Source organism: Agelaius phoeniceus, chromosome 3, assembly GCF_051311805.1.
Source record: "Agelaius phoeniceus isolate bAgePho1 chromosome 3, bAgePho1.hap1, whole genome shotgun sequence".
NCBI lineage: Eukaryota > Metazoa > Chordata > Aves > Passeriformes > Icteridae > Agelaius > Agelaius phoeniceus.
Window position 1 is genome coordinate 26984934 of NC_135267.1, and position 14318 is coordinate 26999251.

At 35.3% G+C, this 14318-nt stretch overlaps 1 protein-coding gene across 3 annotated transcripts in view; it reads left to right on the forward strand.

Moving 5' to 3' along the window:
- The window catches only part of HMGCLL1 (3-hydroxy-3-methylglutaryl-CoA lyase like 1), a 76627-nt gene that overhangs the window by 13460 nt on the left and 48849 nt on the right, over positions 1-14318 (forward strand). For 2 of the 3 annotated variants that reach the window (XM_054629518.2, XM_077174955.1), the window contains exons 2-5: positions 7387-7464; positions 8419-8526; positions 11903-11998; positions 13711-13859. In XM_054629518.2, coding sequence (XP_054485493.1) covers positions 7387-7464; positions 8419-8526; positions 11903-11998; positions 13711-13859 — 431 coding nt within the window. Of the gene's footprint in view, positions 1-7386; positions 7465-8418; positions 8527-9442; positions 9492-11902; positions 11999-13710; positions 13860-14318 lie in introns of those variants that run through there. The other variant, XM_077174956.1, reaches the window with a different exon arrangement.

The window sequence follows — 14318 nt, forward strand, 5'->3', positions numbered from 1 at the left end:
CATAGATCAAGCTGAGTTCACTTCAATTGGTTATATGAGGTAAATTGTGTAGTGGAGGCAGCTGCAGGTTCTGGTTTCCCATCCATTAAGAACATTCACTGTAAGCAAAAGAGTAAACTACAAGTCATAGAAAATAATCAGCAGGTGTTTCACCCAAAGTATGTGAGAGTTCTCTGAGCTAATATAAAGGAAAATAGTCTGGGAAGTGAGGAATTCCTCCTGTCCCCTCTCTCAAACTCCTGCAGGCAGAGATTATATTGATTTATTAACTCTGTAGCTCTTTAGAAAATGTGCTGGTTTGTGTTTGTCTGAAAGAAATGTTCTTTCTTATAGAAAGGAGTTCCTTATTTGTTTTGCTGCATCTCATTGCATTTTGCTAAGACCAGAGAAATCACTGTTCTGTGAAATTGGTTTGCAAACTTAGTAGCTCTGTGGCAATTGTCTATGTGATAGGTGATTTAGCATAATTGCATATTATGCTTAAGTTTTCCCTTTTATAACCATGATTCTGTTTGTGTATCAGGCAGAGCTCTTTTACTACTAGTTGAATTTTGGTGTATTTTTTCTTATTAAACCCTTGTTTGTTGCTTGAATAAAACATTACTTTTTGGGATTACTGTCATAGCATCTGATAGCTGTAGCCTTCAATGGATAAGAAGATAGAGTTAATACTCAAAACACTAATATTCAGATGTATTTTATGAGTGCTGCTACTCTAATCTGAAAAGTGTGAGATTTCTGGCCTTCATCAACAAAGCTTATCCTCAGGGTGCTAAGCATTAACAACTACTATGCTTTGTTTTAGGTGCAACTGATAGGAAGGGTCAAAGAAAGGGAGAAATAGGCTGCATTCTAATCCCAGCCTGTTTGTCTTGGGTTAAAGAAATACTCAAGGAGTATATCTCTGAATTGGATGTTAAGGAACAAGGTTCAGATATTACAATGAACTCTAGAATGAGAAATTTCTCTGTCAGGGAGTACGGAGGGCCACCAGGACCCTAAGGGAGGGACCTGAGGCTGGTAACTGGCAATCCCATAGGAGTCAGGTGGGGTGAGAAGTGTAGGCCTAGAGGGGGTATCCTAGAGGGTAGGCCTAGAAGGGATTCAAGCACAAGTCCAGGTCATTGGGTGAGTTTGTGGTGTTAAGGGAGGTCCCAGGTTACAGCTAGGAGTTCAGGTCAGTGAGTCATGGTCAGGCTTTAGTCCAGTGGTGGTAAGCAGAATTGACCATGCAACCCTGTGCCCATCAGGTGGGTCCACAGTGATGAGAGGGATCCAAGGTCAAACTGCAAAGTCAGTCCATGGGTCTAGGTCTGGATGGATGTGAATACTCTGTTTACAGGGGAGTCATGGGAAAACAAGGAGGAAAGAATTAAATTGGTCTGATTTGCTTCTAGGCTGTAGTTTGGGCAGAAGAATAGAGATCATGCCAGTTGCTCCAAAGAGATGCTCTGAAATGACTTAGTATCCTCTTCGTTGGACTGATGCTAGCTGAGGTTTTTTAATCTTGGTCTGAATACCTTTGCTGTGGCTTTGGAAGACCTATTGTAAAGGATTTTCAAAAGGAATAGGAATTTATAGATGGTTTTTTGATTTTTGAAATTTGTAACTATGTCCATGAGTAGTGTAGGTGAGTGTGACTTGAATGTTGTAGTTTCGTGTAAGAATAGTATTCTTAACACAGCAACCGGTTTTTTTCAGTCTTTTGGGCATTCCTTAGTAATGTCATTTGTTATCTTTTGATTTGCCAGCTCATCAGAGAACTTGACAGAATTCTTTTTTTCCAAATCTTAATTTCTATTTTCTAAATAAAAGTAATAGTTGGGTTTTTTGTGTACTAGTTAATATTATTTGTACTTTATCACTTTTGCCTTTACCATTAAAATCTTCTTTGTAAATAGGATTAGATCAAACAACTGGCCACTCCAGCAACATGAGCGTAAGTCTCATAATTCAGTTAAATTAATTTTTGTTTAAAATCATATTTCTTACATTTTCATATTAATTAGTTTTTTTGTAAACAACCCTGCAACAATAAGTAGTATACTAGCAGATTATATTGGAATGTAATAGTTAATGTAAATGACAGTAGAAATATTAGGGCTATAATTTTACCATAGAAATCCTTACAGTGAATTCTCTCCCACTTCAGACAATCCCCTGATATATGTAAATCACTACTCTTTCATAAGCTCAAACAAGCCTTCTGACCTCAACAATTATTTGGTTTATTCCAGGTGAGTTAATTCTGCACTTAACTAATTTTATTCTGTAATGATTTACTTGGATTTTATATTTTGCCATCCAATGGATAATCTCCAGTTGATTGAGTTGTTTTTTGAAGTTAGAAGTCCCAATATTTCTACTCATGATGTGCCAGGCTACTGTTTTATCTATGACATCCTAGTTCGTAGCCCAGGATCAATTTTGTCATTTTCTTACTTCAGAAACAATATGGAGAGTTCTAAGTGTTATCTTGCATATTGCTTTTGTTGAAATGCATTGGGGATTTCGATGGAATTTTGTACTCTGCTGTAACTGCTTTTTTGTGGTAAGTCTGTGTTAACATTCAGGTCATGAATGTGGAGTGATATAATAAGAAAACACCTGATGAAAGATTCTCAGGGGTTGAAGGTTTTTGCTAGTCATGGTCCATTCATGACAACTCTTCTCCCAGTGGTCATGTCAGCAGCATGCAGCAGAAGTTCAAGAATGAATACTCAGTTTATCTTTACTGAGGGATATTCCTCAGGTGCATCCCACTGTTTTTTGAATCTTCTCCATTTTTTCTCTAGTTAAGCTGGGAATTAGTATGTTTTATATCTGCCTTCTAGCAGTGTGAACTATGTGAAGAAGGATTTTAATTTCTTCCTGTTTATTTCCTCTATATCTTGTAAAGTTTAGAGACATCTAAGTGTTCAGAAGATTGACCAGTTTTCTTTGTTCTCCTTCCAGCAATCTCATTAATTATCTTAGAGACTTCTCCCGGTTTTTGGGCATTTTTCCATGTCACTGCAGGTATACATTATGGAGTTATGATGCCACCTCCCTGCTGATTCTTGTTGAAAACTGCTTTCCTGAGTAATTCTTTGTACAAGAGTGGACCTACCTTTGTTCAGTGTCCTCTGTGCCAGAACACCACCTTGTGGAAAAGGAAAGGAGAGCTTTATCTTAGAAGGATTGAAAAGACCTGAACCTCCAGATCCTTTTCTTTTACTTTTGTGTTTTCCAGTTACCTTTGAGAGGCTCTGGGTAAAACTTGCCATTGCTGTTTCTGCCCTTATGAATGACCTTCATGGAATAAAAATCAGAAGGCTGAGAGAACCTCAGCACCTTAAGTAGAAGTAGTGAAGTAGTGACAGAGCTTAAAAAGTGTGTTTATTTAATCTTTTTTACATTTATTGTTACATTAGGGAGATTATACTGCTTTAATCAAAAGTTACTAGGGTTTTCTGTAATGAACCTAAATTTGCAGCTATTTATAGTTGAGAGAAAATGTTTCCATACAGAAATTTGGCATTCAATGTCTCAAGCTAAATGGTTTGGTTTTCCTTTTTCTATTTCTTTTAAAAATACTCTTTGGCTGCATTCTGTTTTGAGAGAGGCAATTTTTTGTGGTTTTATATGCTTTTTGTGCTCCCTTGGCAAGGCTTGATACATGGAAAAACAAATTTTCCAGGCTCTTAGTCTTTTATGTCAGCTATTTCCTTTTTGATATTTAAAACATGATACTTTGGTGGTCATTAATTTTTAACAGAGACCCTGTATTATTCAATAAGCAGTCGCCCCTAAGTATTTGCCCTTACTACTTTTCATATATTGTTACACAAAAATGGTTCATATAGTTCAATCTAGTAAATATTTTTTCTGAAACAAAATTGTGTACCTGACATGTTAAGTGGTACTAAAATTGGTACTTGTGTATTTCTACAAAGTTCACCATTTCTCATTCATTTAAAATATGAAAAATGGTTTGCATATTTATTTTTATTTCTGTTTTCTAATTATTATCTGTAGGGCATTTAATGCCATACTTAAAGGTGTTGAAATTTTCTAAGTTGGTCCTGTTGGTTCAGAAAATCATTCCTTTTACCCAAGGGTGTGATGTACATTTGAAATGCTCCGATCAGAGTTTGAGGAAATGAGTCCTTCAATTCATGAAGCCCAAGTCCTGGTTGAGGTCTGATGCCATCCAGGTAGTAAACAGAGAAGTGTTTAGACTCTGCCTAAGTTCTTACAGACTTCAGTGTGTTCTGTGCACTTGAAGCTTGACTAGTGAGTGCAGATGGCATTGAGCCTGGCAAAGAATATGACTCGTGGCTCAGGTGATTTCTTAAGATGTTATTCAAGTAATGTCCAGATATTCTGCAAGTGCAGCACTCTCATCAGAAAACTTCCTAGAAAGTGGAGTCTCCTTTTTCTTCCCAACAGCTTTGCCCAGTACATATTTCCTTCTCTCTTGGAAGAATGTCCCAACAGCTAGTTACTGAGTATTCATTCACAGGACAGGTGAGATTCCAAGGAGTTCAATCCTCCTTGGATTCAGCTTGGGCCACAGCATAGAAAAGTGCTAGAGTCACTTTAGCAGAAGATGGTACACATACTCTTATAGTTTCCAATTAGTTTCTGTGTTCTATCCAGCAGAAATGGACTGTAAAATGTATAAATAGTATACAAATATATAGGGACCTGAACCCAAGTGTTCTGCCTGACTTTGACTTGCTTGTTATTGGAGCTTCAGCAATGCAGCGTAACAGAAATTATTAGTTATGCTGGGGAGAAGGATGATCAGAACAGAATGTGTGAGATGAATAAGAAACTGGCTGAGGAGAAAATAGGAGAAAATGTCGAAAGCAGATTTATTAGACTGGAAAGACATTGCTGGTGGAGTTCCTCTTTCTTCTAAGCACTACTCTAATTCTTTTTGAGATAATACATGTTTTGTACTAAAATAAGGTAGTGATAGTCCAAAAGCTTTCACAAGAAAGTATGAAGGTGCTAATATCTGCTGATAATTGAAGGACAGGAGACATTTTCAGTACAAAATTGGATGCCATACAGGAGAAACTGAGTGGCATTGAAGATAGGAGCAATCAATGTACCAGAACTAAAATTAGATGAAATACGATGCAATACAAGACTTCTCTGGACTCAGAGCCAAGAAGTTTACTCTAAGCTTTTAGTTCACCAGCTTGAAGAATGTACAGATTTGTTTATAGTACTGCCTTGAGTTTCCAGTATGTGGGAGTCATTCCCTATGTAGCTCTCAATGTTGTTCTCACTCCATGAACAGTGAATTCAAGTTGAGTCTGACTAGTGAGCTGGAAGGCTATAGAGAAAATCAGAGCCTGAGAGGCTTGGACTATGGTTCAGAGAGATTGTGTATCTGTAATATCACAGACAGAAAATAAAACCCAATACTTTAATGCCTTTCTGCAATATCCCCTCCAAACTTTTGACCCCTATGAACTCCAGGGACTATGGACATCACCTGATGTGGCTGTGGGAAGTGCTCTGAAAAGACAAGTACAGCTCTTGATTTTCACAAAATTTTGCCACAGTAGGCACTAAATAGGATTTACAAGGTTTGGCCTAGAAGATGAACGCTTTTGCTCTCAAAGTTTTATGGACATTTTTCATGCTCTAAATTATGCTTTGGTTCACATAATCTATTTTAGCTCTCTTTTTATTTTCCAGTCACAGCTTCACTCATAGCACAGCTGTGGCATTTGTCTTGCAACAAGAAGGATCTGATAATCATGAAATAACCCAGATTTATGCCTGTAGTGCTGAAGCAGTGCCATATTTGTGAAAATAACTTAAGAGGAACAATATGCAGCAGATGTGAAGGTTTTACCTTCACATTTAAGTAGGTTTATACTGTCAGTGAGTGTGGGCTTAGCAGGGTCTGACAGAGTTTCAACTTACCAGATGTTCCATGTGATCAAATAGATGCTATACAGCTGTTTCCTATTCTTTTTACTGGGCTCAGATAAATACACAGTAAATGGTCTGAAATATATTTATTGTATTTTGGCAAGTCCTGCAGAGAACTGCCCACAGGCACCAAGAATGCAGGGAGAAACCAAAGGTGCTCATAGGCACGCTGATTTTCCATTACTGAGGAGAAATTAGCAGCCATTTGGTTTGAACAGCTCTGATGATACTAGTCAGGGAGGAATAAAAGATGGGATTTTCCTTTGGTTGTGGATGTTGTGAGGTTAGTGGCTGTATTTACAGAGTGTCCCCAATCTGGGGGAGCTGTTACTCCCTGGGCAAGAGCTGTCCCCCTGTGCTGACAGTGTCACCCTTCCAGTGGTGTAAACTCCCAGGACACCACCCTTCCAGGTGGTGGGGATTGGAGCAGCTGTCCTGCAAGTAGCTCATGCTAATCCCAGCTCAGGCCTTCAACACGGGAATGGAGAACTGGTATGGCTTCTCTCCTCAGTGCAATACAGAAAACAGGGGATTTTCAGAGCTCCTGTGTCTCCTGTCCACTCCTGAGCATGGACAGCGTGCCCCAAATTAGCCATGGGGTTTGTTTTTAAGGGCACGCAGCTTTTGGTTCAATCCAGCCAAGTGCTCTGAACTGCTCCAGGACTTATAGGCCCAGTTTACGTTAACTGCCACACACATCAACTTGATTCAATCACAGAGCAGCTAAATAATAAAAAAGGAAATTTCATTTCCCTTCACCTGCTTTTCTGTTCTCATTTCTCCTTCCTCCCTCTCCAGTTCCCCATGCTCTCCTTAGCCCTTTGACCTTACTGCTGCCTTCCTTCCCTCCTGTCCCTGTCAGCTTCCTGCCTTTCCAGAGCTGCTCTTACACCTGAAAAAATCTCCTTTGTATTTACTAGAGGTTTTCCTCCTTTGCCTTTAAATCCTTTTTTAAAACCTTCATCTTCAGTAAGAGAAATAATTTTCATTTTTCATTAATGATCTCTTTAACATTTCTTGACTGCTATGTTCTTTTCAGATTTATAGTCAGGTCTTGCAAACGTTTACAGAGAAGTACCTGTTAAGTTAAATTGAGAACATGCAGTTATAAGTTTGGAGGGCTGGATTGTTCATTGGAAAGATTTTTGAAATGGAAATATTTCTCACTGTAAAACTCAATGTTCATTTATGGTTCTATGTACATTTTTAATAAACCTTTGTGACCTCAAAGGAGCAGTGGAATATTCACTAACTTCTTGTTTTTACTTTTATTCCTTAGGTCAAGGTGTGGAACATGTTCTCAGAGATTTTTAAATGTGCTGAGCAAACTTAATGTTGAAAATATGACTTTATACCCAGAATCATATGAAAGGACAAGTATAAGCAGTACCTTTTGATCTTGGTGTTGATCTTAATTGTTTTATTTTTCAGTATTGATTTTTATTTCAGGAACCTCAAGCATCTGGACTGCCTGAGTACGTAAAGATTGTAGAAGTTGGGCCAAGGGATGGTTTACAAAATGAGAAGGTAACTTTCCTCTTCTTTTTTATTGACATGGATGTTAGTGTTATTTTCATTGTGTAGAACATGTACATCCTGCTAATTATGTTTCTTTCATTTTGTATTATTAAATATATCTATTTTCATATTGATAACTTACCCTTATATTAGAATGAAAGTGTATTCCTATTTACTCAGCTTTTAGATCGTATAATTTCTTTCTATACTTGGTTAACTAGCCTTTCTGTTACTCAGCATTTCATTTTACTGGCATTTGTCTTGTCAGTCAATAACATTCTGCTGTGGCATAATTGGTAAACACTATGAAACACTGGCTATCTTTGTAACTTGTGTTTCTGCTTCGAGTGTTAATGTAGAAGGAATAGTAAAATAGATTTTATCATGTTTCCTGCTGAAGAGACATGGGAGAAAAATATTACTCTTTTGATAGCATTATTTGCTTGAAGGGTGGTAGGGAAGCATGGAAGATTGAAAGAGGTTATAGGGTACATGTGTAGAAACAATCATCTATTTCCACCAACAGGAGGATAAGCTCACATGTATCATTGTTCCTGATACCAGAGATGTTAGTGGTATTAGCAGAATACAGTTACTCTGGCACAGCCGGGGAGCTTTTTTCCTCCCATTTTTCACTGGTCACACTGTTAGTATTTCCTTTGTCAGTTCTGGCTAGTTTTGTGTTTGGTTAATAACAAATAATGAGGCCAGATCTATAACCAGTTACAGAAGTGCTTCCTTTTGTGATGGACAGAAAATGGAGTAAGATCATGTATACTGCTGAGTACCTTCCTTATACCTTCCTCATACTTACTCCTGTCAGGAAACAGAAGAGTTATGGTAAAAAGTGTAAGAGTAGTCATTATTGTATAAAAAAGTATTGCTTACATACAAGGAAAGTTTCACTTAATAAAGTTTCTTATGTATGAAATACTTCGCTAAAGTATGTCTCCATGTCTATAGGTGATAGTCCCAACTGATATAAAAATTGAGTTAATCAACCAGCTTTCCAAAACAGGCCTGCCTGCAATAGAAGTAACCAGTTTTGTTTCATCCAAATGGGTGCCTCAGGTACGTAAAATCAGCTCTATTCACAACTATTTCGATTTAAATGCCATTCCATTTATTTATGTAGAATTCAGTTGTAACTAAAGATTTGGGATGGTGACACATCATTAATATAATTTAATGTTGTACCTACTTATTTTCTATTCTACTAAAACTAGTAGTCATTGATGTAAAAAAGAAAAGTAGTATGCGTTCTTTTCTTTTTCTCTAAATGAAATGTAATTTTCCACATTCACAAATGTGTTTGGAAGATCTAAATTTGGGACTTCTATATATGTAGTAGTAGTTAGGCACGTTACTTATTTTGGAGTTCTAACACTCTATCAGCAACTTCACTTAAATTTTGATGAATCATAAAAATTTGCTTATTATTTTTCCAGAATTAATTTTTACATTTGGTAGAATTCAGCAGAAACCTAGCCTTTCTGGAATTGGCAGCAAAACTGCATTGGCATTAGAGTGCCACATTTCCATATGAAATTTAACACTGCAAATTCAGGCTTAGTCCTGAAGTTTACTATTTAGCGCCTGTTTGTGAAAATTAATTATTTCCTGCAAACATAGAAGTAAGTCAGTATTTATCTTTATAATTCCAGCTGTTTTTCAGGAAATTGCACACTTGTTTGCACAGAGGCATTTGAATACTTTGTATTTGACAAGGAGCACACAAGTTATTTACAAATTAAAACAAGAAATTAATTAATTTGAGAAAATACTTCCATTTTAACAATGTCTATTGCATGTTACACATCTGACAAAATGTAAAGTTTGTCCATTTTAAACTGAGAATAAAATAAATCCTGGGCCTGGACTGTATTCTAGGCTTTTCTCTGAGAAAAACATAATACAGCCATGCTTATTCAAGAGTTAACAAAGCAAATTGTACAGCACTCTGAAGGACTCCTTTGCTTTATTTCAGTGTTCTCAGGGTCACCAGAGAAGAGTCTAGAAGAAGGGTAATAGGAAAGGTAAAGAGAAGAGTGACAAAGCAGAATTTCTTTGGCATCAATGGAGGGGCAATGATCTCTTGTCTGCTAAAAGGGAATAGGTTAAATTTTTCTAAGTGCCTTCACACTGTCAGTTACTGCAACAGAGAATAATAACATTTTTCAAATGTTAGAAGAAAATTTCTAAAGCAAAGTTGTATTTCTTCCTTTCTTGTTTAATTATTTCCTTTTCCTCTGAGCCATTGCGAGTACCAAATTTAGCACAGGTTTGTCAGTTTAGAAAAAATCGAGCAATCCCTTCTTATCTCAAATTCATTCACAGAATACTTTGTTTTAATGGCTAAATTAGTGTCTATTTTTTTTTTTTAATTTAAAAGATAAGATTGTGTTGCTTTGACAGAGAGTGCAGTCTTGACTTTGTCTTTTCTTTTTCTCATAGGTCATGGGAATAGAATTTACAGTTATGTTTAGATCACTCATTCACTTATTTCTGTTTTAGTATTTTAAATTTTTTATGGTTTCCCATCCACTGTTGTCTTTGGCAAAGATATTTTTTTACTGAAAAATCTAAAAGAAAAAGTTCCACAGTAGCAAGGTGCCATATAAAACAGGATACCACACCTATAACATAAACAGCCAAAATTATAAATATCTACTATTAGGAAGCTTATTTTTAAAGAAATTGGGAAAAGAAGTATTTTATTACAATTTAAAATCTTATAACATGCAATATGTGCAAAGATGGGATTTTACTTACAGGAAAAATAGCAATGGGACAGATTTAATATTTATAATATTATTTGGGTCTGGCAGGTTTATATTGGTTGAAAAAGTGTCATTTTGGTTTTCCAGTATATTTTAAGACAGGCTATAATTGTGGAGAGTGAATTTAGTTCCAGCATTTGCCATTTAATTTATCATTTGGTTTCAGACATTCTTTTTTGCCCTGAGAAATGTAGCTACTACTTATATTAAATTAAGGAATGAAAAATTGTTCTTAAATAACTTAGTTGTTAACAGAGGATTTTTTGTGAGGTTATCAGACCAATTTACTTCACATAGAAGCAAATAGAAAAAGTTTTGTTTTATCACTTATTTCCTGATAAGAAATTAATTGTGTCTGGCTATAGAACACCTTTTGTACCTTTTCCTTATAGAGACATATTGGGCTTATATTTGAAGAGGAATTCATAGTTTTTTCTGATATTTTTAATCCATTCATCTTCACCGAAGGAAGCTGATGACTGGAAGATTCCAGGCTACAAGCAGTATTTTTAGTTTATAGTGTGGTATAATTTAATAACATATATTTAGAATTGTGGTACTGCATAGCTATCAGAAAGGCATCTGCTGAAAGTAAGGAGTAATGAAAGTTCTGTAGTTCTTATATCTTTTTACATGGTACTTCTCAAAATACTTTTCACCAGTGTGGAAAGAAACAGAAATCCAACTTAATAGTGTTTGCTTGAGAGATTTGCTTTTATGAGAACTCATTTAAAAAGCATTTAATGTGCACTATTCTTTTTTTAAAACTCAGAATCTTTAAGGCATTAAATAAGAGGGATATATTTTATTTTGTATTGTTTTCAGGTGTGCACACCATTGAAAAATATTTGTTTTCAACCTACTTATTTTAAGAAAATGTGCTTCTCTAAAGAATCTGCCTTTTATTAAGTGAATAAGTGTTTCATTCATCTTCTTCATCAGTACAGGGAGTATATTTAATCTTGAATGTATGAGTAAAAATGTAAGCATATCTTAAAAAGGCAGATTTTCTTTTATGAGGGGAGACTAAGGAAAACAAGTACTCTGATCTTTGCTATAATAAAGAGGTATTTTCTTCTTCAGAAAGAAATTTCTGAATATGAGAAAACATTGCACTATGTGGACATCTGGATTTTGCTGTCTCTTTCAGAACAGACGTGTTTAGTCTTGAAATGTTCTGATGACAGTGTTGAGTAATTAAAGTTCAGTTATGCTTAACATTGTGAGGTTGCATTTATCAGAGTCCTGAAGTTTTCAAGATTTCTATGTTTCTTAAATCTCAGTTATTCTGTTAATTCCACCTATAAAGTCCAGTGAAGCAAAGTTAAAGCTGCTGTAACACTTCATGAACAGCATGATCATAAGTCTGTCAATTCATGATGCAAATTATATTTTTACAGATACACACAAAGGAACACTGTCGAAGTCTTAGCCCCAGTTCTATATTCACATAGATCTGAAAAAATTGCAACACAAATAGTCAAAAGTTATGAAATTAAAAAAGAGTATTTGTACAAAATCAGTTTAACGCCCTTGTTGTTGGACTTTTTGCATGTACTGTAAAACTAATGAAGGCAAAAGCACAGTCTAAGCCAGTTTCTATTTGGTTGTATAAAATCAGAAAATAACTGCTGATCAATAAAAATTATTTATTTATTTTATTTTAGATGGCAGATCACAAAGAAGTAATGAGGGGCATTGAGCGGCATCCTGGAGTCCAGTATCCTGTTCTCACACCTAATCTTCAAGGTTTTCATTCTGCTGTAAGTGCTTTCATAGGTGTTGTCTACATTTACCTCTTTTATGTTTCAGACACTTTCAGTTCAGTACCAGAATCTAGCTATTTAATCTCAGAAATAAGTTATATATTTTTTCACTGAAAACTCCCAATTTCCGTTATGAAAAAATGGGAAATTCACAGAGTGATGTTAAGCTCATATTTTAGTGGAGGCATTGACCAGGAACTTTGTAAGTTCCTTTATAGGATACTTCTATGTAAGGGGCCAGACAGTTCTTTCTCTTTGACTTGTTGTCCCTGGAAAAGTTTTTCAAGAGTGTCTTGGTGGAAAACACTGAAGAAGGATGAGGAAATATTCGTTTAAATGAAAAAGCTCTATATCAATTCTGGATTTCATTTTGGTTGGGTTTGAAAGTTTAAATTATTTCAGTTCTTCCAAAATATTCAAAATTATAGACTTGAAGTGTGTAAGAGTGAATATGGAGCAGTTCAGTCTTAAAATATACACATTGTTAGTCTAATCTTTACCCTTTTGTTTTTTGAAAATTTTTAGTGCTTCTGCTTTTGTCCTGATATAGGACAGGCTGTATTTGGAAAGCATACTGCTTGGTGGACATTGGTGTTCTAGTGTGTCATTCAGTTCCTATACTGAAATAATGTTAAAACAGAATCCTGTGCATGGTTGACTTAACTATCAAACATCAGATTATAGTGCTGCAACTTTGTCTCAATGGTAGCTTGTATGAGTTTAATTAATGGTGTTTTATCTCTCTACTTTATTTAGTGATATAATGAAGGGAAAACAATGAATAAATAGTTGTAGATGATTCCTGCATTCCTTCTTGCTGATGTTTTTTCCCCTCTGTTTGAAAGAATATTTGTCCCTGTATGGGTTGTTGAATTTTAGACATTATCCTGCAGAGGCAGAGAGTAAAGGCAAAAGCTCCATCCTTTTTCATTGAACAAGAGTATTATTCTGCCTGGAGAGTGACAGTTAGTTAACTATTCTAACTATTAAGCTAAAATAATTTCTTCTCCTATCAGTTGACTTTCAGCCTTCTAGTTTGCCTCATGTTAGTTGATTTACTGAGGTACTGAATACAAGCTCAGGCTAGTTGCCCCTTCAGTGAAATCACCACATTTACACATTTTCTAGACTGGTGTTTGCTAAGACTTCTCTCAGCAGACTTTCATGTACACATTTTCCATATTATCCTTATCGACTGTGACACCAAGACCAATGGAGTCCTTGATCCTAGAGTTGGCTCTAACAAAGAAATCCCTGTTGGTAATTGTTGCTACTCTAGGCATATGCACACAGAGAGCTTTCCCAAGCATGAGAGTGACTTCCTGGTATTCAGGGGGAACAGACAGTATGACAGTGGTTGTATGATCTTTTCCTTTTCTGAAAAGATAAATACAAGTGTTAATAATGGTTTTTTATATAGCTGGTTCATGTGAACTCTTACATCATATTCCCTTTATCATTCATCACTTTAAACACATGTTTAACTAATTGCTAAGAAGAGGCAGAAAATATGACACAATGAATGATCTCAAAATTTGATTCTGTCTGTATGCTATAGCTTAAAAAAAATTGGAATTAAAATTAGATTTTTGATATGGATGATGTACTTAATGTACTTTAAAATTTTAGAATGTTGTACAGAATTAAATGTTCAATCTAATACTTTAATGTAGTATTATGATTCTGTTTTCTTGAAATGTGTTTTTTAGATTGCAGCAGGAGCTACAGAAGTCTCGGTATTTGGCGCAGCATCTGAATCTTTTAGCAAAATGAATATTAATTGTTCAATTGAAGAAAGCATAGAAAGGTTTGAAGAAGTCACTAAATCTGCAAGGAGTATGAATATCCCAGTGCGTGGGTAAATATACAGATTATAAAGTATTACAGAGTTACTGGAGTCATTGTTACAGGGGTTATTTGGTACCAGTAGAAAAGTTTATTACCAAATTTTTACATTGTAGATGAATTGTAATAATAATCTTTACTGTGATTTTTATTTTTAGGATTGAATATATTTAGTTATTTTTGCATTTTTAACTACTGATGGTAACTCTTTTGCTGTGGAAATTGAAAAAAGAAAGGAGTTTTTATGAGATTTTATTATAAAAATTAGTTTTTACTGTCACAGATGACAGAATAAAATTTCTTTTGTGCTGTTGAGAATTTGTAACACTAACACCTTAGAAAAATGCCCTACAAATTTTTATTTTATTGTAGAATTCATAATATATCACTACATACATTGCAGGATTAAGGTATAAAAGTGAGAAAACAAATTTACTCCTAAGAAAAAACTTATTCTGTATATAAGTTATTC